At 38.3% G+C, this 27560-nt stretch overlaps 1 protein-coding gene across 1 annotated transcript in view; it reads left to right on the plus strand.

Annotated features, from left to right (window-relative positions):
• Positions 1-5834: 5834 nt before the first annotated feature.
• PIGN (phosphatidylinositol glycan anchor biosynthesis class N) overlaps positions 5835-27560 on the plus strand; it is an 86149-nt gene continuing 64423 nt past the window's right edge. The window contains exons 1-7 of the mRNA XM_053984037.1: positions 5835-6089; positions 10054-10175; positions 11258-11356; positions 15930-16036; positions 22081-22205; positions 23436-23566; positions 27026-27142. Of these exons, the coding sequence (XP_053840012.1) occupies positions 5863-6089; positions 10054-10175; positions 11258-11356; positions 15930-16036; positions 22081-22205; positions 23436-23566; positions 27026-27142 (928 nt within the window). The 5' untranslated portion in view covers positions 5835-5862. The remainder of the gene's footprint in view (positions 6090-10053; positions 10176-11257; positions 11357-15929; positions 16037-22080; positions 22206-23435; positions 23567-27025; positions 27143-27560) is intronic.

Here is a 27560-nt window from a genome sequence, read left to right on the forward strand (position 1 = left end):
TGTTTAAAGATAATTGAGAAAAAATTGCATAGGCTGACACTGGGGTGACTGATTTGCAGTGTGTTCAAGTATTGGAACACTTGATGTTTCATTGATGCTTTGCAGGCCATAGTGAAATTTCTCCCTGAAAAATTCTGGCAAAAGAGACTTTTCTAGGCAGGCAGAGTAATTATCAAGTGATGTTAAAAAGAAAATTAAGTATTCTTTTAGCTCTTTGCCTCAGGTTTGGATGTGCTTTACTGAACCACATTTAAAATTTAAAACAGTTGTCATTTGTTATTATAATCCTTAAAATGCTCAATGAAGATGTTGAACATAAAATAATTTTAAACAGATGGTTTGAATTACAAAAGCCGCTTCAGTGCCAGAGCAAGTGGAAATATTGTAGTTGCAGTTTCATTGTCTGGCAGAGTATGCTATACTTCAGTAGAGAAAGAAAATGAAAAATTATCATTTTTGCCCTTCATACGTGATGAAGTCAAGATGAGGATTTGGGGTCTCCTATGTTTAAGTAGTGGGTGAAGATATGAGAGTTACTCAGAATTGGCTGGTACATCTCTTGTATAAACTACAGCCTTGTGCCATCAATAGGTGTGGGCTGTGATAGCAGAAATGACTTGAGTGCATTTCCTGACTAGTGTAGCTCTTCAAAAATCTAAATTAGTAAAAGAATTGGGTAGGGACTGCTAACACCCCCTTAGATGTTGTAGAGCTGCCATATCATGAAAAGTACTGTCAGACCACCCAACTTCCATTTGCTCTTCTGCCCTAAGGATCATTTTTTTAATGTGTAGACAAATTTTACAGTCACAACTTTGACAGTTAAATTGCAAAATACACAACACTGTTTAATTTAAAAATATTAGCCAGAAGCACAGCAGACATTCTTGTCTATTTTTTCTATAAAGATAAAGCCATTGATGCTTATTGAAAATGCATTTCCAATGGATTTTCTTCATTTTAATCAACAGATTTGATGGTATTAGTGAAGCATGGTCCCTCTAAAAGAAATGACTAATGTACCTTGTGTTATAAATAGAGGCGAATAATTTGTTCAGCCTTTCGAGGGTCAATTAGAAATTTATTGATTACAGCAAGCGATGGCAAGCAAACAGCGCTGGGTGCAGCCGGGGAGTCCCTGCTCCGCCTACAGCTCACCCCGTTTCCCCCTTCCCGCAGTCTTTTTATACTCTTTTTCTCCGGGGCCGCGGTATCTCTGGGTGTACTCTGCGCTTGCGCCCTCTGTTGCTAGGGGGTCGTCTTCCACACTCTGGTGGTCGTTTGACGAAGGCTCCTCTCTTCTTCCTTGGTGAAAGTCCACGGCCCTGTAATGGTCTTTTCCATATGCACCTAAGTTCTAATTACACAACCAGCTTAAGTAATCAACATACTAACTAGTTTCTGTCTGGCGGTTTTCTGTTATCTACACAAGGCTTCTCCTTTGGTTTTCTGTTATCTTACACAAGGCTTCTCCTTTGATTTTCTGTTATCTACACAAGGCTTCTCCTTTCTGTCTTGATGAACAAAGAGTCTTTTCTAACTTATCACACCTTGGGCTCCTTGTTTTGACACTTCATTGTCCTTAAGAAAATATTCCTGCCAATGGAGCATATTCCATGCAGTATTTTGTGTATGTTTTATTGCATATTCAGAGAAAGAAAAATATAAAAAGGAAATATTACATTTGGTATGAAGAACTATTTTGTGTTGCAGTACAAATATGGTTTTCTTTGCTTTATAAATAATGCTGTGAGATTATAACTTCAGAGGCAATGCAACTTAGATGTAGATTACTTGGGGAAAATGAGTGTTGCATTTAATTATGTCAGCCTTCCTGTTAATTGTTGAGGGACCTGATCCAGCCTGGTGCTGTGGATGTAGCTTCTATGGCATAAAAAAAAAGGTTTGGAAAAAAACAGTCTTGTGAACAAATTACAGATGAACTTAAAACAGGGAAAAGCTCATGTGAAGAAGGGTTGGGCTTGGATGGCTCATTGCAACTGTCTTGCTCCCCTGCCACCATCACAGTCTGGGTGTTTTAGTCTTTGCACTGATGTGGCTGCTGGAGAGGAACTTGTGGCTAATAGCAGGATTTTTTTGGTATTGTTTTGATAGGTATGAATACAAAGAAAGAAAGGGTCTCTTCATCCCTTTTGCCACCAGCTGGGAGCTTAACTTTCTCCCTGAGAATTCAGAGTGAGGGGAGAGAACCACCAAAAAACCCTTCTCTAATCTGCGTGTATCACTTTATTCTGGAAAAGTAATTAATTGCACTCAGAAGGTCCTTGCTGCTTTTGCTTTTCTTTCTTTAATCTCCTAGACTTTAGGGAAGGTGTCTGCTGGTTCTGCCTTGCTGTCTCTCAGATCGATCTCACCCGTGCATCTTCTCACTCTCTTCTCTACTTGAGTACAACATCCAAAGAAGTGAGAAGGTCTGAAGTCCCGTGGAGCCCCCTGCATCACCTTGGCACTGCTCGTTTTCTACTTGCTCCGTGTGAACAACTTGCATTTAACAGGCAGTGAGTAGCTTAGTGGGTCTTTAGTACTTTCCTGTTAAAGATCTGAAAAGGGTCGTTGTTTAAGAGTCTACACCAGCTTTGTGATTTTGACTCCAAATTGTTTGAATAAAAATACTTTATTGGAATAGTTTAAGGTCTGGCATATGGGGGATTGAACAGTATCATTATTGGCTCTGTATCGTTTAGGAGATGGTGACAGAAGGGGGAAAATGTAGAAAGAAAGGAATAAATTGGAGTCTAATATATAGCTTACTAGTTGGACTGAGTCTACAGAGGAGGTGATTTGGCTGTCTGAACTGTATTAGGATTCTGTTGTAACAAGTGATGTGTTTGGGTGGGCAGTAAGAAATGACATGTAGCAAATAGGTTGCAACATGCTTTTCTTATCTACAAGACTCAGTGTCTTTCCTTCCTCTCGGTGTGGCAGGCAATGACTTAACAGAAGAAAGTAGAGTAATGGAGTCAGATTTTGAGCAAAGCTGATGTTTTGTCCTGTGAAAACAAGGACTGTGGAAGGTATTGCACTAAGGGATTGCCTGAGAAAATATCACAGGACACAAAAATATTGAGATATCTTTGGCTCAAGTTTTCTTGACAGAAAGATATAAGATGTATTTTCAAGTGACAGTTTGTTTATCCACATTTTGGATGGCCTGGCACCTGAGGGCAGAGATGTTTTGGCACTAGTCATAAATACTTAGATATGGCTTCTCGTCCTCAAAAGTGTGTATGCTTACTACATTTCTATTTTTCTTCTCTCAACAGGCTGTGCCTTTTGCTTTTTCTTATAAGCTAGTGCTTAATCCAATTTTTCCTTTTATCCTGGTTATTTTTTCCTTGTGAGGAAGACATTGTTATTGAAATTGTTATCCTTATTGTTTCCATGCCTTTCGAGCTGTCTTGAACAGTCGAGCACCAGGCTCTGTAGAGAAATTTGCATTCAACTGAGTGCAATCAGGAGCTTTCCAAAGCCTCTGCACCTGTGGGGAAGTATTTGTAAGCTTGAGGACAGAATATTTTTCACAATGTTGTGTCTCAGTCATGACACACAAAGTCCTGCATTCAAGGAGCAGTGTAAGCTAAGGTAGAGGCAGAAGGAATGACTGTGAGGGATATGGCAGGAGCAGGTGCTTTAGGAGCTGCCTGTCTGGAAATCATGTGATAGTGTTGACCAGGATATGTTGGGCCCAGATAAATAGTTTCATATAATGTAGTCAAACTGTGCTTGCAAAAGAAAGTATCCCCTTCTTTTTTTCTTTTCTCACTAATTCTATAGATATTATAGTCTAAGCATTACATTTGAGTTGTGTTGATTGAACTCTTATTTTCTGTTTGCAAAGACTGAGGCCTGGGGAGAGTTTAAAGCAAAGAGAATTAGCTAGTGCAGAAGACAGATTAGGTTACTAATACTTAAATTAGAAGAACATAGAATATGTTAAGCTATAGAATTGTAGCACTGGGAACATGCAACAAGTAGAAGTAACAGCTTTCTTTAGTAGGGTGTTTCGTCTCATCAGTTTAAGGCGTGAGTAGTTCATATTCTCTTACCAAGTACAACTGCCTCAAAAGAAAAAGCCCTGTGGAAAATAAAACTGATTGAATAAAATGAGCTCTGGCAATGAACTTAGTGATATTTCTGTGATTGTGATTTCATATATTTAAATTTATGCAGGAACTCTGAATACTTAAAAATAAAAAAATAAACTGATATTTACAGATATTCCAAACCTCTTGGAATCTCACTTGTAGACATAAAAGCATGTAAGTTCCTGATTAACTAAAAGTTTTTGTTCGTTTTAATGTGACTACTACATGTCTCTTTGAAGTGTTTGAGTATTTTCTTATCTCAATTTTTTATTTAATTTTCTCTCCAAATATCTCAAATGAGACATTGCTATAGTAATGTTTCAGATTAGAGTTGGAGTTGTTGCATCTGTGTTTCAGTAAAGAAAATGGGTGGAATTGGAAGTTATGTTTAAGTTGCGTGCAGATCTGAATTTTCTTTGGGTTAGTAAGTAATATTGTGTATTATCTTTTAAATCCTTTTTTTTTGTTTTTGTTTGTGTTTCTTTTTTTTTCTCTGGTTTTCCTGGTCTTTTAAGTTTTTGTTTTAAAAAAACATCTTTCAGAGTTTTGATCAGAGCTAAGGTTGTGTGGTAGTGAAGCCTTTTATCCTTATTTGCTAAGAGTGGTAGATTTACCATATGGTGGCTGCCTGTGTCTGTTCAGCTACTGGAATTCTGAAAGTAACAAGATAAACTTAAAAGATATATTGTCATTTAGAAGCTCTAACTAGATTCTTAAACAAACTGTTTCTTTTAGAGAGAGATGTGTATTTAAATAGGTAGTCTGAACCTTCTAGGCTGTTAAGAGCATCTGTTTCTTAATTGGTGAATGGAGGTGATGTTTGGCTAGTGGATAATTAGTTAATATTTAAATAACTAAGCAGCTTGGACAGCACTAATAGTCCTTTGTCAGAACAGAGCCTCATTCAGGCTATGGTCCTACACTTCCCTCAGCCAATATTCATATTTACTTCCTACTTTACTTAAATAATTACATATTTACTTAGGAGGTATTGCACGAACCCCACAGCACGCTTGGCAAACATGGACATTTTCCAGTGTACCTATTATTAAGCATATTTGTATCTCTAACTTGACATCAGAGGATGACAGGGAGGGAAAAAAACACTCAAAACAGGAATATAATAATTCCTGAAACATAATTCTTCAGCTATTGTGTTTTTGCTACTTGTTTTAGAAGAGGAATAGCATTCTGTGCTCAGCACAGGATCTTTCTTCTTTTAAAAGAAGGTTTTGGTTTCTAGGCAGAATATAATGAGCCCAGATTGGTGGCAAACTTGGAGGAAAAAAAGCAGGATGGATGGATGTTTATTATAGGATGGTTTTCTCTTAGCTGTCTGGCTTGCGTTTGCCTGAGCAGACTTCAACTCTGTCGTGCAACCAGCCAGTAGAGGGTAGTATGTTCCTGGAGAGATTGCATTTTCTGAGTCTTCTGTCACAGATGTAACACAAAACAAACTGGCTTGATTCAGTGGTCTTTTGAAGCCATCTAACAAACTCCTGAACACCAGAGATGAGTTGCTGAGACATAATGGTTATTGAAAGTCTGAATTAGTCATGCAGTGACTCTGACCAGGACTTCTGGGGAAAAAAAACTTGTTGGAAGCCGGAATTGATTATGGATTCTGGGGATGTCGGTGGTTCTTGCTCCCATTCCATAACAAATGAAATAAATATTGATTCTCATAAGTCTCATCTGCCTAACTTTATTTTTCTCACTCTCTCTTAGTGTTGTCCTTTGCCAGCCGGCTGCTGCCATGGGAATACCAGTCTTCATTCTTGCGGGGCTCCTTGTGCATTGTGTGTTCTTGGTCTCCATTTTTGACATCTACTTCAGCTCTCCCCTCGTCCATGGAATGACTCCTCAGCAGACTCCACTGCCACCTCCGGCAAAGCGTCTTGTGCTTTTTGTTGCTGATGGTCTGCGAGCAGATTCTCTGTATGAATTGGACAGCAATGGCACACCTCGGGCACCTTACCTGCGGTAAGCCCAAAACTATACTGACCTACAAGGTTTTGCTTCTGGATTCAGCTCTATGCAATGTTGAGAAGAAAAGAACAGCAATTGTGGTGGCTTGAGTACTGCCTTCCTTCTGCCCTCGAAGTAACCAACTTTGCAGAGTTACACTGTGCAGAAATGTATGAGCTTGGGTTGGTGTCCCTTGTCAGGAAAGCTACTAAAACTGGGACAGTGTAAATTGAGTCCATATTGTCCCCTGAACTCTACAGATAGCCAGTAACTGAGAGGGGAGTGAACTTCCTCCGTTCACATCAGCATGGTATTAATTCTGAAGCCTGGCAGTCACTAATTTAAACTGCTTCCTGGATGCTCAGTTTAAGAGTAGTAGTATATTAATGTGCTTGTCTTCTAATTCTAAGCTACTGACAAAACTTTTTAAGGAGTGATTAAAAGAGATGCCCTGAATAGATCTAACAGCAGGCTGCCACTTCCTCTTCATTCCACCCTTCCTGTGTGCATGACCCTGCTGCCTCCCTTGTACTCTCTACAGTGTGTGTCTAATTGCTTAAAGGAATGATTTAGTTTAAGGCTGTGAAAAAGTAATCCTGCTAAAAAGGTGTTTAAAGTCATATCCTTTTGTGCTTAGAACTAATTTTCGTTAACAGACAGGGAGACTTTCCCTGTCTCCTTATGTCAAGGTAATTATTTGAGCATAAGACAATTAATTTCCTAAAGATGGCATTAAATAAGACTTTTGTGTGATCATAGAATTGGTCAGGCTTGAATATCAGAGCAAATCTAAATAATCAGTCATCTGAAGCTCTTAGGGCTTTTGCAGTCCACTGCTGCAAAAGTAGTACAGAAATGTGAGGAGTCCTTGCTACAATGCTTGCCAGCCCATATAGGCTTACTCGTACCTACTTCTGCTGCTGTTACTGTTTTTGTAAGGTGCTGTCTGCCACTGGCAGGTGTCTGCTACATCAGTGTGAGTTTACCTTGTTGTCTTCTAGCAGTGGACTACACACTTACCCCAGAGAGGTTTCTTTTCTTAGCAGTAAAACTGTTGGTCTTTTGGACCACCAACCGACACCATCAGGGTCTGAATGCTGTAATGGCCCCATCACTAGGAGCAGGTGTGAGTAGTGGCCAGGAAAAAGTTATAATGGGTATTTTTTTTTACTAAGTGATATTAAGTTTTAAGTTTTAGCCACTCAGCATTATCATGCCTATATAGAAAAAAGTTAAACTATGCACTAGCTTGTCTACTGCTGCAAAATTGTGACTTTTGCTTTCTCTGCTTGACCATGATAGTGGAGTTAGGGACTTTCTATTTCAAAATCTGTAGAAGTCAAGCATTGTCACTGGTGCTGCAAGTACATGGGTGAATGGAGGGGAAGAACTGCCTTGTGACAAGCAAAGATGCTGGTGGGTTGCTGAGTGGGAGAAAATGCCAGCAGAGGTGTGAAGTGCCATCTGTATTTCTCTCATCTCTCATTCTGCATAGAAGTACATATGTGTGTGAGTGTGTATATGTGAGAGATGATAAAAAGAAGAAAACATGCAGCATGCTGTGCCTTTTGAAATATGGAGGATCAGGCAGCCCAGAGCATATCTTCAGATCTATTATACGAGCTGCCACAATTTCGAAGCAACAGGTTCAGAATTTTGTCCCTGAACCTTTGAGCTATACAACTTGCATAAGTTAACTTTGTAAACAGGCTGACAAGATCATGTGTTGGTTTCTGGAAGTGTTTCCTTTTTTATTCTGCCAAGTTGTTGCTGTCTGAACATTCCTTTTTCAATACTACTAACTCAAGGTATATGCAATTTAATATAAATTTTACTTTTTTGCAAGTTCATTCTTAAGTTCCAAGTATTCAGTCCCTTACCCACTTTATAGTAGCGGGCAACATAACAGCCAGATTATTAGTCTTATCCAAGTGGAGTACCTTGGGAACTACTGCATTGTTAATGAGGAAAGATTGTCTTTAAATGAGCAAGAGCCATTCTTGTAGCAATGTGCTATTAAAAGAAAGTTTTAGTAGGTACATGGAATTAAAAATAAATATCCATTAGGCTTGAAGCAGATTGTTGGATAATACATGTATGCCAAGTACCTAGTCTTCCACACTATTCATGAAAAATCTGGTTTTCAGCAGTGTTTTCATAGCTGTGAGGGCCTGTAAGTGATCTGAATTGCTGCAATGGTGATTTCAGGGAAGATGTTTTCTTCCTTGCCTGTCATGTTTCAGCCATATTACTATATCATATTAATACTTACCATTATTATTCTGGGTAGCTAATGTTTCTGCTGTCATGGAAATAAATTTTTTTCACTGGTTCTTCTGAGTAAAAGGCATTGAAGTCATTCAAAGTATCTAAATGAATTTTGAGTAGGTAAATGACAAATTTATATGTCATTTTTTTCTGCCTGGTATGTGTTATTGTTGATTTCAGATCCTGAAGTCATCCTGTTGTTGACAAGCAAAGGTAAAAATTACTTTCCAATGCAATCAAAAGAAAATTCTAATTAAATCAATTTTCTACCTGTTGTTACAATGTAAGTCTGATGAGAGCTGCAAGTGTTTTATTTTTGTTTTAAATCCTTCATGAATGTTAGTAAAATACATCTTGATCAGTCTGTAGTGAGAAAAATAGGAAACCACTTTGACTAATAAATAAATCCTTTTTTCTAATTACTTTTTTCAGTACAGCTTGCATCATCTCCTAGCTGAGATGAGAGTAGGAATAACATAGAGAGCTATGTCTCTATATACCTTTATGTTCCTCTCTGTAGTATTTGGGCTATTCCAGGTAGTTCTGTGAGCTTTCAAGTAAGTCTGAGGATGTGAGGTCTAAGATGAGCTTAAAAAAAACCCCAACAAACAAATGGTGAATGCTGCAAGCTTAGAGTGAAGCCTGAAATTTTAGGATGTTTAAAGGTACAAACTTGGAATTTACTTGGACTAAAACACATAAACATAGCAAATTTGGTAGCTTATATCATGAACAACAAAATTTTAATTTCCTGGTAACTTGACTGTTAAAAACTACTTTGATTTTTTTCAGAAGATTCTGCTGTTTTTTCCTAAAAATCAGTAAAATATATATCCTGTTGTATTTTCCTTTTTCCCATGCTCTGACAGTGAGCAGTGAATCTTTCTGTTCTTCCAGAAGATGGAGACAAGAAAACAGTGTATGATAACACTCACCTCTTGCTTCCTGACAGGCTCCAGCTGTTCAGATCTTCAGCAGATGAGAATAATTTATGAGGCTGTTTCTTAGGCTTGGGCTTTTTCCTCTGTTTTCTTTGCTTTTTATCTGTAACTATTTGCTGTATGTGCATAAACCCTAGACACTTGATGTGTTTCTGTGCATGTGGTGAGAATGCATTCTCCTTCACTTCAGTGTAATTGCAAAAGATGAAAGGTTTACTTAAATTTTCTTCTTGTTGCCAAGATTATTTGCACCTTAGATTTATGTGGGGTTCAAATTCCTGTAATGTTGCTTCCAAGATTCAGCACAGATAAAGGCAGACATGGTTACAAGAGCTAATTATAATTGAGTGTATTTAAAGAGTAAGATAAGATTGAACTAGACACTTTCAGGCTAAATGGAAAGAACAAAGAAGAATAACACCAGGCAGAAACAGTCTGTTGGGGGGAAAAAAGCTAAAGAGGAAAGCAGCAGGAAAAAAAATAGTATGTTAATTTTAAGTGTATTAGAACACCAGCTGAACTCATCTGTTTGCAGTGCTGATGGGCCACAATAGTAATGTTCTCTGTGTGGTGTTGCAATATAGAACTACTTGCAGGTTAATGTTCTGCTTGTTTTACTGCACAGCAGGTGGTAGTGAAAATCTGTTTTATTCTGGGTTTGGGGCTTTCTTTGCATTTCCTGCCTCACATCTACCTGTCACTCTTTTTATCTGCAATTTGTTGTACTTTGACAAGTCATGAACGTTAAAGGCCTTGAATCCTTTTTTCAGGGGTATTCTAGAGAATAATGGCAGCTGGGGAATCTCTCACACCCGGGTCCCAACAGAATCAAGGCCAGGGCACGTTGCACTTATTGCTGGATTTTATGAAGATGTCAGTGCAGTTGCTAAAGGTAGGCTGGTCCTAAAGCTTTGAATGTTGTCCTCCAAAGTACAGTGTTTCAGTGATGTGCTGGGTTTCTGGATGATTATTGATAAATACCTGTATTGTAGTTTATAAGCCAAGATTATATGGAAAATAGTAATTTTGGATGGATTTTCCACTCCTAACATTGATAGCTAGGAAAATAGCTTACATAAATTAATATTTTTAATATGGTTGAATTTAGCAGCCTGAACCTAAAAGCAGAAGTATCTTATGGCCTCACCTCTTCATGTAGCAGAGTTTTCAATTATCATTTGGAATGCACTAGGATATGGCTAAGTAGATGTTGCAAACAAGAAATGAACTGCAGTGTCTCAGCTGAACCACTGATAGCTTGAATTGGAGAATCAGGAGCAAAATGAAGTAAAAGCCTCAAGCCCATGTTTTGTCCAGAGCTTTTACTGAGTATTTGGGGCTTATTTATGTGGAACAACCCTTTGCATTACTGACTTGGTCTTATGTGTGCTCCTCTGCCTTCCCCCAGGCTTCCAGGCCTGAGAACTAGTCATGTATGTTGGCTTTGGATGGGGGAGGTGAGAGGAATTACTTGATCTGGTTCCTGATGAAAAGGTTCTTCCTTCTGACAATCACTACAAATGCAGGATTGGCAGGGATACCTAGTTAAGAGAAACTCCATATTTCTGTCAAGTGTCTTTTCATGTAAACAAAAATTGTAAGGAAGTACAACACTTCTGGAAGTATATAAGTGTGTATCTTATTGCTTGAAATGCCAAAAACTGAGTTCAAGCAATAGGAGATGCAGAATTCAGGGAAGTGTTAGCTGTTTAGAAGGCAAACTGGCTGTGTGCTTTGCTTGTTTGAAACTCTGCATAATGAGATTGACCTGGGGTTTCAGCTCACTTCATAATGAATGGGGGAGTAATTGTAATAGATGTTTAAATGGAATTAAAATCAAATTTGACTTCATTGTGAAATAATGTAGGGGAAACTTGTAAAAAAACCCACACTATTTTGCATGGGTTATCAATTTTAACAGTCAATGAGATCTTCTGGCAATGCCATTTAAATGCAGGTGTGTTTGTTTAACAGGATGGAAGGAGAATCCAGTGGAATTTGACTCTGTTTTCAATGAAAGTAAATATACCTGGAGCTGGGGAAGCCCAGATATTTTGCCAATGTTTGCAAAAGGTAAGACTTAATTTTATGAATCTTTACCACACAGTTATCAGGTAGTAAAATATAGACATTTAGCAGTTTTCAGTTTTCAGTTTGTGTATTTCTGTATACTTGATTTCTAGTTTGTGAAATTAAGATGGATGGAGGAAAAGAAGCAGGCTTTTGATGAGGCTATCACTACTTATTACTCTTTATTTAAGTAAATTAAAGTGAGTAATTTTGTGAGTACACTAAAAGAACACAGCTTTAGTTATAAGGACATAGTATTTTTTCCTTTGGCGGGGTTTAAAACTCTTGTTTTGCAAGCCTGCAGCTGAGATTTTTCTTCAAGCCTGCAGCTTCCAGTGAGCTGGGAGATAGAACTGCAGCCATGCTTTTCCGGTGTCGGAGCTGAAGAAGTAGCTTATTGTGGGTTATTCTGCTTCTACTGAGAACATTAATATGTAAAGGGAAGAACTGTATGCAAGCAAGAACTTCCCAATACTATTCCTGAAGCTGAGGTCTTTTGCCTGTGCTGTGCAGTGTATTAAAGTCTTGTCAGCCCAGTGCAGCTGGTGTTTGAGCTTGCAGAGATTACTGAGCAATGCTTCAAACGTTTAAAGGTCCTCCAAGTTTAATATTGTTGTTTTCTTGGAAGAATGAGTACATATACACCCTTTCACATAATCTCAGAATAAACAGACTCAAGTGAAAAGGGGGCAAGCTGAGGGCCATGTGCTGCTGTTCTGTTCTAGGCATTGGTATTGACAAATAATAAGAAAAATGGGATAGGCAGGATAGGAGTGGAATGTAATATTTGTTTAGAGAAAATATACATCATATTTCTCATGATGATTCGTGAACTTTTTCTGAACTCCTGTCTCTTCCCCCTCACATCCTGACATTCCCCCCCACGCCCCTCTTTTCTGCTCTTTGCTTAAGCCTCATAAATTTATGTTGAGCTGTAAAAATATCTCCTGATAATTTCCCATGACCTCAGATTACAGCTTGTATTTGGAAATAGTGTGATGGTGGTGGGGAGAGGGGAAAGGTAGTTGCCTTTGCACAGATTATTTGTCTTTTTAGGGATATGTTCTTGGGAAAATATTTGGGGAATTCAAGAATTTCCCAGAGCCCTGTCCTTCTACTGGTTTTGTTTGAGTAAGATGATAAGCAGAGGACTTGTGAACAGCTTTGATGTTATCTGAAGAGATGTGCAAGGATAATACTCTCTATATGGCTTGTTCTGAGTGGTATCAACAATGCAGCCTCTTTTTGCAGGGGGGAAGAAAATCCCCTAAAGTTGGCAAAGTTTAATGTATCCAAGAAGTACATGCTGTGTCAGAACATGAATCATGATTTCTCACAATAGGAAGATAGATTAATTTCCTTTAGAAAAAGATAGTTCCCTTTCTTTGCACATGGCCAAGTTTTATAGTATGGAAGGCAAAGGAATCAAGTGTTTGCTCTTTATCTTTTACAAAAAAAGCCAAGAAGGAGATAGAGAGAAATTGAGCTAAGTGCCCCTTTCTTTTCATATTGCAAATTAGTGAGGCCACAGGACTCTTCTTGTGGATATTTTATCATGCCAGTATGTTCCAAATTTTACTGTTTCACCACTTGCATTGGATGATGCATAAAGACTGTATGACACCTACTGCTTTTTAGGAAGGATAGAAAAATCCTTTATTTCCTGTCATTGTCTATTTTCTCTAGGTACTTTTCTTGCAATTAAATATATATTTCAAGAAAATGGTTGAGAATTCTATAAGGAAGTAAAAAAAATGCTCACAGATTTTTTTAAAATATCAAAATAGTATACATGAAATCTAAATTTGGCAAAGTTTTAATGGCTGTGTGATTAGTATTTCAGTCTGAGAAAATGTCTGAAGTACCTTTGTATCTTGAGCAGGGTTAAAAGATATTTGTTTCTAATAGTTAAGCTCACTTAAGATATACAAATTCACTGTGCTAATTTTAACCTTATTTTCTATGATGTTTTTAGATTATAACCTTGAAATGTTCTAAAAATAACAGGGTTTGAAAATACTTATTTTGTTTCCTTAAAACTTTGAGTTTCTCTTCTAGGCTTGCCAGGATTTGAGGTTTGACCTGAAAAGTCCAGCCCTGTACTGTTCTATCAGTGGTCTGGGTTGGAGTATATTACAATGTCATGCTGAAAAAGGAGCTGAGACTGTTGCTTCTCTAAGGGGAAGTAGATGCTAATTTGTTGCATCCAGATTGCCCTTTGTTTCATGGGTTCCCCTTCTCTTTTTTGGAAGCTTCCAGAAAGGCTAAGGTCATTGTTTTACCTTGAGTATGATACTCAAGATCATGGGAACATCTGGGACAAACCATTGCCAGCATTATTCGGGACAGACAGACCTCTCCATCTTCTGGTTTAGTTCCTTATTGTTAAACAATGCAGAATTTCTCATATCCCTCACATGGCTGTGTTTGATGACAGCTCTCTGATGGCCACACTCTGTCCTGCTCAGTGTCTGACTGTCTTTGTGTATTCATTCTTTTTTTGCCTGCAAAATTTGCTGGCAAATTCTCCTGATGCTGTGGACTCTGACCCATGGCAGGCTTGTCAGAGGCACAACCTGCCCCACTAGCAGAGCGAGACATTCACTTTCTGCAGGACCTAAATCTTATTGTAAGAGGGTGATAACTTCATCCCTGATCCTAATATTCAAATATTAATGTTGAGTGTGAGATATAGCGACAGAGAAGAGAGCAAAAGCAATAGGTGGTATCTTGTTTTGGAGTTTCTGGCACCGCCAGTTATTTTCCATAGTGTAATGGTATCATCAAACCCAGCAGAGCTCTGTCCTACTAAAAGATGCTTTAATCCCTGGCTTTCTTCTACTTCTCTATCCCATCTTTGCTTCCTCATTCCCAGACTTAAAAAAAAGTGTTGGCATACTGTTGCCTGCCCCTCAGACAATACTTTCTAACATTTTGCATAGTAGAAGTTCTTACTAAAAAAAAAAGAAAAAAAAAGCAAAGAAACTATTATTTTATAAGCCATTCAGGCACTTTCAAAACTGTCCTGGTATGACTTCATTTTGCCACTATTTCTCTTTATAGCAGTGCAGGGTTGGGTGGATTGTTTTGTTTTGGTAGAAATGAGAAATGGGTAAGTGGTAGATGTGTGTAGATGTGTTCCTCTGTTTGTCTGCAAACTCTGTGCTGTCATTTGGCTTTCTTGGTGGCACTTCTCAAAGAAGGGCTTCTCAGGTTTGCTGTGACACTGTGGAAAAACACTACAGCATTCTATCCTCTTAGACTATCAGTCATCCTGGCAGTGATGGACAGGACTTATTTCCTCTTTTGAACTAATTTATCCACCAGTTGGAATTCCTGCATTCACTTTTAATGCCTGTCAGTGTTTTCTTCCTTTTCTTTTAGACTGAGAACTGCAGTGAGTGTTCTGTGTTATAAGTAGTAGTAACATCTCCAGAGGTGCAGGGGAGAGCTGCATGAGAAAATCTGTGCCAGCTTTCATCTTCCTGCCCTGAAATACCTGCATCCCCCTGTGTGGATTTCCACATAATCTTGGTTAAGCAGCTGCCCTATCCTGGGATGTTAGTTCATTCACACGCCTGGAAGCTTACACAACTGCATTAGGTAATTGTGACATACAGCAGATCAGATAGATTCTCTCTGGTCATCAGCTGATTGAAGAACATTTCCCCTCTGGGAGTTTATATAGTCATAGTATGAATGGCACCCCTGAGCTGTAATAGCTCTGCCATTGATGGAATTGTTTAATTAAACTTCACCTAGCTTCAAATCTGTTCAGGACTTCTGAAGTTTAATTTTTTGCCAGTCTTTGTCTTCCCCCCACCCCTTCTCTGCTTTGCTCCCTTGACAGTGAGTAGAGCATGGAGTTGCCTTGTCCAGATGCTGTGTTTGCACATCAGTGGCCCTTGTGTTGTACTTTGTGACTGAACATAGTCGAGTAGTTCTCCCTTTTCTGTTTTGGATGCTTCATTTAAAGATACAGACTTTGAATATTGTCTCCCTGGAGTTGTCCACTGAGCTTTTGGTAGCTGGAAATGAAATACGCTAACTCTCCTGATGCCTTTGTTATATGTGATATGTTTTCCTGTGGAAGACACCTCATGGATAAGGCATTATCTTGTATGATTCAGTTGAACCACCAAAAGCTGAACATATTTTTCTTAAACAGCCTGTCCCCAAAACACGTGTTCAAATGAGACTATGAATATATATCTTCCCTGGTTAGAAGTTTCTCCATGAAATTCTTTGTTTCAAAACCAAATTCTGTTTAATTTGCTTAAACTGGGATTTGGTTTTCTCCTATCTGCTTTTCCACATTTTATTTCCTTGCCTGAGCATACTGGATAGCATTGTTCCTCATTCCTCTGAGGTGCTGATAAGCTAATGAGGCAAAATGCTATCCAGGCTTCCGAAAAGGATTAATTATGGAAAAGTTTAAAATAAGGATAAAATTTCTTTGACTTCTTTCAGGATCATAATTTTTGGTAGGTTTCTACTCCTGTGCATAAAAGTATTTTTGACTATGAGAAAGGAAAAAAATCTTGTATCTCGTATGCCATCTATATTGTTTTTGCAGGTGCTACTGGAGATCATGTTTATACATTTTGTTATGCAGCAGAAAGTGAAGACTTTGGAGCAGAAGATGCAGCCAAGCTTGACATATGGGTTTTTGATCATGTTAAGGTAAGCAGAGAATGTTTTAATACTACCTGTTTATAAAAAGCACGGTTACCTGTTAACTTTATCACAGAACCTGTTAACACTTTTATCATAGATCTAGAAAGTAGGAAAGTTTTGAAAGGCCTATCACTTGGGGTCATAAGTAAAAATTTCTTGAGTCAACTTTCATGAGAAGTATAATAGATGCTTAAAGGAAGTATTTGTCATTCAATGCTAATTAAAAATTAACACTAATAAAAGTACCCTGTAAAAACATTCTTGGCTGTGTTTTGTTTGCCTATAATGTAAAACCCATCTTGGAGTACTATAGACCCTTTAAGATCTTGAATGTAATTAGTTAAGGATTTTATAACAGCTGTTGCAGCATGATAGAAATGATATGTCTTCATTATGAAGGCAAAATAAGCAATATTATGGATTTATTTTTTGTTAAGCTGTGTGGCTTTTCCTGATAGATGTAGCTGGCTTCTAATTTTCTGCTGTGCTTCACACTATGCTGTGGCTGCCAGAGCAGGCATAGTTTGTTTGGGGGGACAGGGTGAGGTGGAGGCAGCTTAGGACCCGGAGCTGCAGAATTTGTTGATGTGGTGCTCTGCTCAGCTGACTTGGGTCAGTGCTGGTTCATGACTGTTGTTTTCTGTGACACTCTCACCGTGTTAATACTCCAAGGCACATGATTCCAGATTATTCCTTAATTCCTGTATTTATGTTATTCCATGCTACCTCACTTGTTCTGTATTTTAAAAAATGCAGGTAGTGGGCTTTGCTGTATAAATATCTGTATCATTGAAGCAATTAAGTGAGTTACTTTGTGGATCTTATAACAATGTTAATGGAGTTTCAGACTTAAAACTTTTTTTCACAAGATCTCTGGGCTGTATGCATTAGTATAGCTAACCAGCATAAATCAAATCAAACAAAAAATAAAATAAATTAATAAACCAAATCATCATCTATTTAGGAAATGAAAGGTGGTTCTGCTTTAAACAGTGACAAAGGGTGGAAAAGTTCATTTTAGTTTGCTAATTTTCAAAGGAAGTGATTTTCTGAGTTTGCAGGTGAAAAGATGTTTTTTCTAAGTGCCATCATCGCCCTGAATGTGCACTTGTGCCATGTTGTGTGTTGTAATGCATATGAATAATACAAATCAAATTAGGCTGTCAGTTACACTTGAATAGCTGTTGTCATAAAGTTGCACCCTGCTGTCATTTGGAGCTGCACAAGTATATGAGGGTGGTACTACCTTTCTTTTGCTTCAGAACACGTAATGGCATTTATCCTTTCAAGCTATAATGATATGTTTAAAATATATATGTCATTACTGATTACTTTTTCCTTGGAGCCAGCACTATTATTTTTAAGACTTATTTTGCCCATCTAAATTCCATGCTGCGGATGGATAGGACTTGATTGAGTGGCATAAGCCATGCATTCCATTAATCATCTCTTCAACTGCACATCAACAATTGCTTCAGGAGTGTGAAACTTGAGGCTTACTGAAACCAAGGTCACTCTGCTGTTATAGCTCAAACAACTTTCAGCTGTGCTAGTGAGATTATGTGTAAGCAGGAATGACAGTATGCTGGAATCTAAATTCTGCTTTGCCTACTCTTTTTTTTTTCCTCCTTTTATGTTTTATCTCAAGTATTTAACAATATATTGTTTAACTCGTATGTTGGCCAATGTGGTCCCTGGTTTCTGCCTTGTTAGGAAACAAAAGATACCAAATGTACTTCCTCTCTACTCTGCAGTCCACAGGTCCCAAGCATTGTGAGGGCCACTTGTTTGGGGCCACTTCCTCTGCCCCAAAAAAATGATGGGGATAAAATGAAGAATGGCTAACTCATGTATGGGCTGCTAGTGCTGGCACTCTGAAATTGCTTGTTCTCTTTAAAAATGCTAACTAACAGTAGCTTACCATTAGGAGATGGTAAACTCTTAACTATTTTTTATTTGTATCTGTGCTTAAACCGTGAGTAGAAGACAAATGTATGACACTTAATAGTTCTTTTCCTGTCCCCTTGTGATACAGGGTGATCATAACCCTTTCTTGAGACAGAAAATACACCATGGACTAGACTGTGTGGGTTTTTTATCTATAGCAGTGTGAAAATTCAGCAATATTAATGTGCAGTAATAAATTGGGAGTGGTTTGGATCCAGATGGGCATGGAGTTGATGGACTTGGGTTTCTTTCTGGTTTTAGGCTTGTTTGGGGCTTCTTTTGGTGTGTTTGTATTTTTGTTTTTGTTTTTTTTTTAAGAAGCCGGCAAAATAATTGAGTGGAGTTTAATCACTGTAACGTGGCTCAATGATTCTCAGTAAAATAACTTTTACCTAAAGCATAGTTTGAGTCTGTGCTAAGAAAGAAGGAGCAAAATACTGGGAGTCTAGATTAGCTAATGGGAAAAAAAGAGCTTATTGATGCATTTCTGATTTTTGAAAATATTTAGTGGAAAATAGTTTTGGAAGAGTCAACTCTTTTTATTTTTAGGGTAAAAAATTTAAAATTCCAGGAACTCAGTCTTGGAGATGAGTTCTAGTAATGGCCTGACCACAATTTATTATGATCAAAGGATATGATGTTCAGTTAATGTCTTCTCACTGAAAAGGACATGTAGATACAGATGGCCAAAAATTGTGCTTTTTTTCCTTTATTCTTTTCTCATTTTGAACACAGTATTCCATTCTTCCTTTGTCTGCTTTCTGCTGGAGAAAGGCCACCCAAACCTTCAGACTGTCCCTTCTGTGCAGGGTGGTGGATGGAGTCCAGAGCTGAATTATGTTAAACTTTGAAGCTCTGCAGACAGTGCTGTGACTGGATGTTGATTTGTGCCAGCGGATTTCAATACAGATAGCTCTACTCTAATTAGCAGTACAATGGTTTTATGATTCATTTAAAATGTGTTAGTGTCTTGTGCATGATTATGCTCAAGGGATCTAAACCTGGCATATATGTTTGTCCTGCCTTTGTACTTTTGTTTTATATCTGAAAACTGGCATAACTATTTAAACTGTCCCATCAGCACAAATCAGTGTGCATGGCTTTAAGCAGCCAATTAAATTAACTTGTCCTAGATTAAGGAGCTTTGTGAAAGGAAAAAAGTTTGTTTGGTCTCTCTAGTACATGCAGTCAGCAACAGTTTATCAGCTTTACTAAAGAATCATGCTTCCATGGAAGACACTGTTTGAGGGAACACAAAGTCCCCAATTACTTAGATGTTTAACATTTTAAAGTTCATATTTTGTTCAGATGTCTCTGAATAATTTGTTAGACTTTTTAAGTAGTCTTTATTTCTTCTTTGCTTTCTCCCACCAGAGGAGGGAGTTGGTTAGATCAAGATTTCACATAGTTATAACTGAAATTCTGTTGTAGTAGTTTACTTAGTATTACATTATAATTAAGTTCACAGCTTGCTGAAAATGTTTTAATGGAGAACTTTGTGTTCTATGTTCATCTCACTAAGTTGCATATCAGTTATAGCCAGTGCATTATTTTGTTGTTAGTTGCATGAAAATCAAACAAGAGTTGCCAGAATCATTTAAAAAGAAAGGTGAAAGGAAGCTGTAGTTGTCTTGAGTCCAGCTCTCTTCATGAGGGAGGTTCAGTTAGAGCAACGTGCTCACACCTTGCCCAGTCAAGTTTTGAGCATCTCCAAGGGCAAGCCTTTTTAAGCAGCTGTTCCAATATCTGGCTATAGTTATGGTTTACCAAATAATTTTTAAGAGTCTCTGTGTCTTACTGCAATTTTTCACATTCCAAATTGTGAGTTTCCCCCCTGTGTAATCTCTGAGGCCCTCTGATCAATCTGGCTCAATCAAGGGATTGAGGTTGCCTTCACCCTCAGGGCATATGGTAGAATACAGCAATGGGACCTCTCCTTAGCTGCTCTTCCTGAGACTGGAAAAACTGAGTGCTCTCAGTCTCCTACTTGTTTTCTGCTTTCCCTGAAACTTCTTGGTGAGATTCATATACATATACAGTGGAGGAAATATTACTGAATAGAGGAAATAAGAGGGAAGCAAGAATAAAAAATAGTGGGCCAGGAAGATAGTTAAAATAGAGTGATGGGTTGGAAGCTAATGTTGAGTAGAGGTAGGACTCAAGTTTTGTGATCACTGAGTACCAAGAAGAAGAGGCCTTTAACAGGTTATAAGGAGATAGAAGAATACTTCTGAACAAACAGTTCAGCGATATCCAGAGGAAGGTGAAGTGATTTTTGCCCTTAGTGTTTGGTACCTGCTTGCCAACTCACCACCTTTATCAGCCATCAATCCTTGTGGTGAGCTTCCTGTTGTTTTTGGGAATTTTTTTCAGTAAACCATTTTTGTTCAACTTTCATGGGATAAAGTTTGCTGTTTGTTCTGGGAAAGATGTCACATCTTGGGTTGCACTCATCTTCTTTTTGTCTTCTTGTTTTTAATTGGCCAGAATTTGGGCAACTTTTCTGGTTGCTGCTGCTCTGACTTATGAGGTGGCTGGGACGGGCAAAGTGGGATGCTTTTGGTGTATCATGGGGACTTGTCTGGTGGGAGAGGAGAAGCTCAGGCCTTCCCTTCCTCTGAATTATTTCTTTTGCTTAATCATTCTGTGATAGAAAAACATATGCCTTCTAATATTGATCTGCATTTTAATTTTTTGAGTTTTCCTGTTTGTCTGTTTTGTTATGCTTTGTTTTGATGTCCTTTTATTTAATTAAAATTAAGGAAGCAGTTTTATTGTGTCCTGCAAATTACGGTGTGCTCTGGAAAGCTTCTTGAGTCTGTGGTCAAATACATGCAGGTGGACAGATCTCTGTGGGAAATGAAAATCTCCTTGAAAATAATTATATTGCTATTTAATGTAATCGGATTTTGTTCTTGTATCTTTATTTAAGATATCTCTGGACTTTGGTCATGATTTTGTTTGGACAAGAGTTAAAGCTGAGAGCATGCAAATATTAGTCCATGCGGCTTGTGTGTACTCAGGGAGTTAGAAAAGCGGAATTGCATAGTGCCATGGCACAGCTCACTGTGAAATCCTTGCTGCCACTTTGGTCTTCCTCTGGGTACACTTACTTTTGTTTATACAAGGTATGAGCTTTAGATTCTAAGAGCTCCATCACTATCACAGCTGTGTGGTGGACTGCCCTGTCCCTCGGTGGCAGAAATGCTTCCCTGCCTCTACCAGCATTTTCCCTGGACTCCTGCATAAAGTTCAAAGACACTTTCACTAATGTCAGTGTACTGCAAGGTTCTCTAGATGCTTTTTTGAACTAAGACCCTACCCAACTTTGTTTCCTTGGGCAGTGCTGTTTCTAAGGAGCTGATGCTGGAATAGCTGTCTGCCTGCATTTTGCATTGCTGCAGTGTGGCTGGTCTAACATAGAATAGCTGTGTCAAGACTCATTCAGTCCAAGGGGAAAATTCTCCCCTGGCATCTGCCTCAGGGATGCTTAAGTAGGACATGTGCAAGGCAGATGTATGTTCTGTAGTTCATGTATTTGCAAAGTATGTCATGTTTTGTTCTGTTTTTATTTAGTTACTGCAAACAAGTTGTAGCTTGGTATCTCAGTCCTGCAGAACCTGCTTCCAAAGCAAGAATATTTGAGACTTTTGCTTCCGATTTAAATTCAATAAATCAATAGAAATGTGAGCTGTAAGTGGCATTCAGGAATGGTTCATCAATTTGTTTTTACAGGATGCAAAGAAGGGGTGATGTATTTTTGCCTATGCAAACTCAAAAAAAAACCCTGTAAAAACCAAAACAAACCAACAAATAAAAAAAACAACAAAAAAAAAAGCCCCACAAAGAAGAAAAGAACACTTCAGTGTAAGACATTGACATCTAAGACAACATTCGTCTTAGATAAGCTGAAAATTTGGACTGACCTTACAGATAGTAGTTGTCCTCCAAGCTGTAAATTGGGAAGTCATTATTTTTCCTCTTTTAAAACTCTAATAACTAATAGTATTTTGACATGGAAACAGCAGTGTTTTAGTTCTAGTAAGATGCTTATCTTCTTCCATTTTGCTCAGATTAATATATTAATGGCTTATTCCATACAGAGCTTCTTTAATTCTTCCAGAAGCAATCAAACATTGTTCTCTGCACTGAATGAGGATAAAGTGGTTCTGTTCCTGCATTTGCTAGGCATAGACACCAATGGACATGCCCATCGGCCAAACTCAAGGTAATTGAGATATTAAGTATACCTTTCTTACTAGTTTTAAATGCATATAGTAACTTTTTTAGCAGTGCAAATTATCAAGGCAGAAACAAAATTTGTAGTGTTGGGGGTCATATATGTCACCATGATCACCTACATTCTGAACTTTTGGGGTTATTTTGTTTTTTAAGGCCCCATCTATACAAATGACAGATTTTTGCTCTCTACAATATGTCAGGTTATACATCTGTATTCAAGTCTGATTTTTAGCAATTTTCTTAGTTACAGCCAACACATAATCTAGAGAATATGTAGGAAATATAGTTTTAAATATAAAATTGATACAGTTTTCAGATACCCCCCCCTTGCTGAAGTGTATCGAGTTTATAGACAGCAGCATGCTCAGCAATAATGGCAAATTCCAGCATTATGTTTTGGCTTTTTTTATTACACTTGAAAAAAGAGAAGAGTTTAGATTAACAGTTCTCGAGACCAATTCATCTTGAAGTGCGTTATTTGAGAACTTTCTTTTAATTTCTTTACATCCTGCTTTGCAGGATTTTCTGTTTTTCTCTTGATCCTTGCATACTTTTAAAATTCTCTGATTTCCTACATCATTTTAAAGTTCATACTTGCTGTGTGTTTAATGCTCATTTATTATGATTTTTTTAAGACAGGGTTTTAAAACTGGCTTTAGCAACAGATAGGAAATTAGTTGTCTGAAAGTCAATCATGGTCAGTCACTTTTTCTAAAAATATACAAATTTTTTATTTAGCTTCTATTACAGAAAACTAGGGTCTGTCCTGATCTATGAATCATCTCAAAAGACTGACTGCCTGGTGAGATCTTTCTTTGTTATTTAGTTACCAGCTTAAAGTAATTTTTGCAACTTAGCGTTTAAGGTGTTTGAGTTTTCTAAAATTCCTTAGTTTTGGCATTCTGCTTAACTTGCCTGGCAGCTGTGAATAGTAAAATAATAGTCTTATGTCAAGGACAGGTCTGATTTGAAATATAAATCCATTTGAAACTGTGGTTTCAGTAATCTTCAAACTGTGCTGCAATGATTTAATGTCTCAGTAAGACTCAGAGGAGGAGAGATTTTACATCTAGGAAGCCTTTTGTTAGCTTGATGTTCATTTGAGGTTAAAAGCTGTCTGTACTCAAAGGACTGGGCTTTATGGCCATGGATAAGTTGCTTTATACCAAGTGTGAGCACCGCCTGGAATGTAACCTTTTTTTCCTATTTTTTCAAGGGAATACCAGGAGAATATTAAACAAGTTGATGAGGGTGTGAAAGAAATTGCTTCACTGATTGACAGTTTCTATGGAAATGATGGAAAGACTGCATTTATTTTGACTTCTGACCATGGAATGACAGATTGGGGTGAGTCTTTTTAAATACTGAGTCAGTTGAGTTTATGGGCATCTGGCGTGTGATTAGAGAACTCTGTCCCGTGAGAAGCTTTGGAACCCCTGCTTTGATTTGGTATTCTAAGTGTTGCTTGTGTATGAAAATCCATGCAAATTGCTGTGACAGCTGCATTCCATGTCTGGTCAGAAAAAAAGACACTAAGTTAAAGCTTAACTTCCTCAGTGACTGGTAGTAGGGATAGAAAGATTGCTGCAGAAAACCACCTCAAGCAGGAGGAGATGGTGTTATTTGGCTGCCAGCAGCAAATTTGGTCTTGTTCCAGCCCCTCTGGGAGATATAGTTTTCACTTCGGTGCTCTAAAGCACCTGGAAAAGGTAGGAAATCTGTCCAGGAGCTGGTGAAAAACCATACAGAGAGAGGTTTCGGGAGGGGTGCAGAATCTTTTTGCTTATTTTGGCCTTTTACACACAGCAGAAATGAGGGGACTGCTGTGTGATATTTCTAAAGGAGGTTGGTGCTAGAGACAGGTGAAGGAGCTGAGAGAGAGTACAGAGAAGAGAGTGAGGCAGGAGCCAACTGATACCCACAGAGTAGACTTGTGAAGGGTATGGCCACAGTGGCCAAATGCTTTGAGGGCAGATGAGAAAAGTTTGCAGTGCTAAGCTCATTTAGACATTTTTCCCTAATTCTTTCTTCTTTCAAGAATCTTAAGAACGCTTCTGTCCTTGTGTGCAGCCAGTGAAAATGATAAGTCTGTCTTCCAATGCTGTGGGTTTGCAGCTACTAACTATGATACTTTTGAACCAAGGCTGCTCCAGGCATGGTCGTAGCAAAACAGCAGTCAGCATCTTACTCTGTGTGTGAAATCCTAAAGTTTTTCAATTGAAGAGATGCAGATTTTTCTCTGTCATCAGAGATAACAAAAATATTCATATATTTATTCAATCAGCCTAATTACCATCTGTTCATTTGCAAAATAGTCCATTTTGAATAATATTTACTGTTGAGCTGACTGCCACTTGCAATAAAATTTTAATTCTGTATTTTTTCTGCATGTTTCAAGAAATTATTTCATATTTTTTTATAAGGAAGGAGTGAACTTCCTTTGTGTCAAATTTTGCCTGTTCTGTCATACTCCCACCATGTACCACAATGACACTCTGGCTCCATCCTCTCTCAAACCCCCTCAAAGGGGGGTACAGGCAGGCTGCTCTGCTATGTTCTCCCCAAAGCTATTTCTTCTCCAGGCTGAACAAGTCCCAGTCCCTCAGCTGCTTCTCACAGGGCAAGTGCTCCTCACTGAGACCATTCCAGATGATGGGTGTCTTTCCGGTACCAAAGAAGCCCAAAACTGGATCCAGTGTCTAGAGGTTGTCTCACAGGTACTGAATAGAGGAGAACAGTCCTTTCCCTGTACCATTCTCCTGTTAACACTGTCTGTGGTGCTGTTGGCCTCCCTCACTGCCAAAGTGAGCTGCAGGGGTGTTCTCATTATGTACTGGATCCTTTGGAGGGGGAATAAAAGGTGTTAGGAGTAACTTCTTCAGGCTTTGAAGAAGTGTTAATAACTTTGAAGTTGACTTTAGTTAATATGAGAGCAACCCAGAGGTTCTGCTCAGGCCTGTTGTGAGCTGTCTGAAGGATAGTTCAGGAGTTTTTATTTGGGCTGGTTGGAAATATCGGCCCCTGCTGCAGCCTTTCAGTGGTTATTTGCAAAATGGGATGTTCACCAGTTTTAAAACAAATTAAACATTGGAAGGATGGGGAGGGGCTATTAAGGAAAGAAATATCATCTGAATTAGACATGATCAAAGACATTATGGTTGCTGGCAAAAGCCAATGATGTCACTTGCTTTCTCAGTCTGACCCCATGATTTTGCTTTAATTGATGTCAGATGGAATTGCTGACCACCAACACAGGGCGTTCCATACCCACCCTCACCTTGGCCTCTTGTTTCTGCTACCATCCTGGCACAAGTACCTGTGTGGTGTGCTGGACTATGGAACAAACAGCTAAACAACAGCATCCTTTTTTCCCCTTTCCCCTGAAAAAGTATTTGGAGAGTGCTGGAGGTGGAACCTGGAACTGACTTAGCTGAAAAGAATTATTTTTCTTCCCCTCTTGTTATTCAGATCAGAACTGAAGCAGTTCTTTATAACAGGGAGGGAATAGGTACAGCTGCCTTTCTCAGTTCTATCTATCTTAAAGTATTCATAGAGGCAGAATCTCAGTGAAATGCTGATGGAGCTGGTGGCTTGGCTAAATTTTACTCCTGCAGTAATAAGAATATAATGGATATAAGAAATAATCCCTGGTTCCTGGCAGATGCAGGAAGTGCTCTCTCCATAAGCTCTTTTCCTAAGTTCTTCAAAGGAAAGCAATTGTTGCTGTTTCTTGAACCCAGAGTGCCCACCAAGAAACGTCAGAAATCTAATTCCCAGACCAGTGTGTTCTTAAGCTTTGGGTTGTTTAAAATAAGCAAAGTTGGCTCTTCAGCTGTGCCACAGTGATTGTTTTAAGGACAGAATTGGGTATGATGTTGGGAATAGCCTTAAGGTTGCACAACAGTGTGCTTTGTCTGTCCTTTGTATTCATTAAAATATATATTTATAGACAGGGAAGAGCATGTGTTTATGCAAATATAAGGAAAATGTCTAATCTTGTAGACCATGCAGGGACCCACATAGGGTTTGTATAACAAAGTCCTTCTCTTTGAGGCTGGGTTATCTCACTGCTGTGGTACCTCACCCACTGGGTTCAATGACCACTGTTTCTTTCAAGCTCATGTGGCTCCTGCTTTAGTACAACTGCTGCTGAGATGTCATTTTCAACCTTCCTGCTTTTGGTGGCTGATGTGTTAATCTGGAGGGAATCAATTTCCCCAGGGAAGAAAATAATGTTTTGTCAATTTTTAAGGAGTGTGCTACTAGACTTTAAAACCTTAAAAATGAACTTCTATCACTGTTGGAAGGATGACAGTTCCAATGAATATTGCTTTCTGGTTTTGAAGTGGAAGTCTAATTCTTATTCAGAGGTCAGTTCTATATGATTTTTTTTCCACATGTGCCTGTTATTACTGAAATCAGGCATTCTTGGTTTCATTGAGATGCTCAGGATAAGCACATGTACGTGTTTTGAGCTGGTAACTCCTCCATATGTTGAGGCTTTAAAAATATTATGGCTTTATTTTCTGTATGTTAAAAATTTGGGGGTTTTAATATAAAAAGTTCTATCTATTTAGTCTTGACTTAACTGATACTGATTTCCCAACTTGAAACTTGAATTTAGCCCTTATTGTTAGTGACATAAAAATAAGATATGAAGCTGGAATAGGTTGTTTGTAACAGGCTTTTCATATCTCTGTATCAAGAGCTTAATACATCTGTGCATATCTTTATTGCATGTAGATTTTGTTTGTTTTTACAGCACATGTCTTAAAGTTTCTGTTTTTCTTGTTTGGTGTATCTTAGGATCCCATGGAGCTGGTCATCCCTCAGAAACTTTAACACCACTGATTGTTTGGGGTGCTGGGGTAAATTATCCACAGAAAGTTACAACCCAGTTATTTGAAGACAATTTTTTGAAAGGTAGGTAAAATATAAGACTTACGTGAAAGATTGTGGTGGAAACTGAGATGTTTTTAACCATTACACCTGTTGAGCTTCACTAACATCTGTTGCATTTCAGTAAGTGTGATTTGCTTTGTGTGATGTGTAAGGAAAAGGTAACAGGGTATGTCTAAGGAAGCTACTGCAAAATTAGGTATTTAACATCAGTCAGTTTTCTTTTCTAATCATAGAATTGAAAACTTTCTCTCTTTGTTGACAGGAGGCTATTCATGCTCCTAAAACTTCATTCCAGGAGACTTAATTTTTAACTCCCAGAGGTTGAATGCTATTAGTACAGAAACATAAGCTGACAAGTTCAAAGACACCTTTCTAACTTCACAGCACAACCCTGTGGACTTTCCAGGGGGTGTCTTGTCTCATTTGCATCCTTGCAGCT

This window comes from Vidua macroura, chromosome 1 (genome assembly GCF_024509145.1).
Source record: "Vidua macroura isolate BioBank_ID:100142 chromosome 1, ASM2450914v1, whole genome shotgun sequence".
NCBI classification, from domain to species: Eukaryota; Metazoa; Chordata; class Aves; order Passeriformes; family Viduidae; genus Vidua; species Vidua macroura.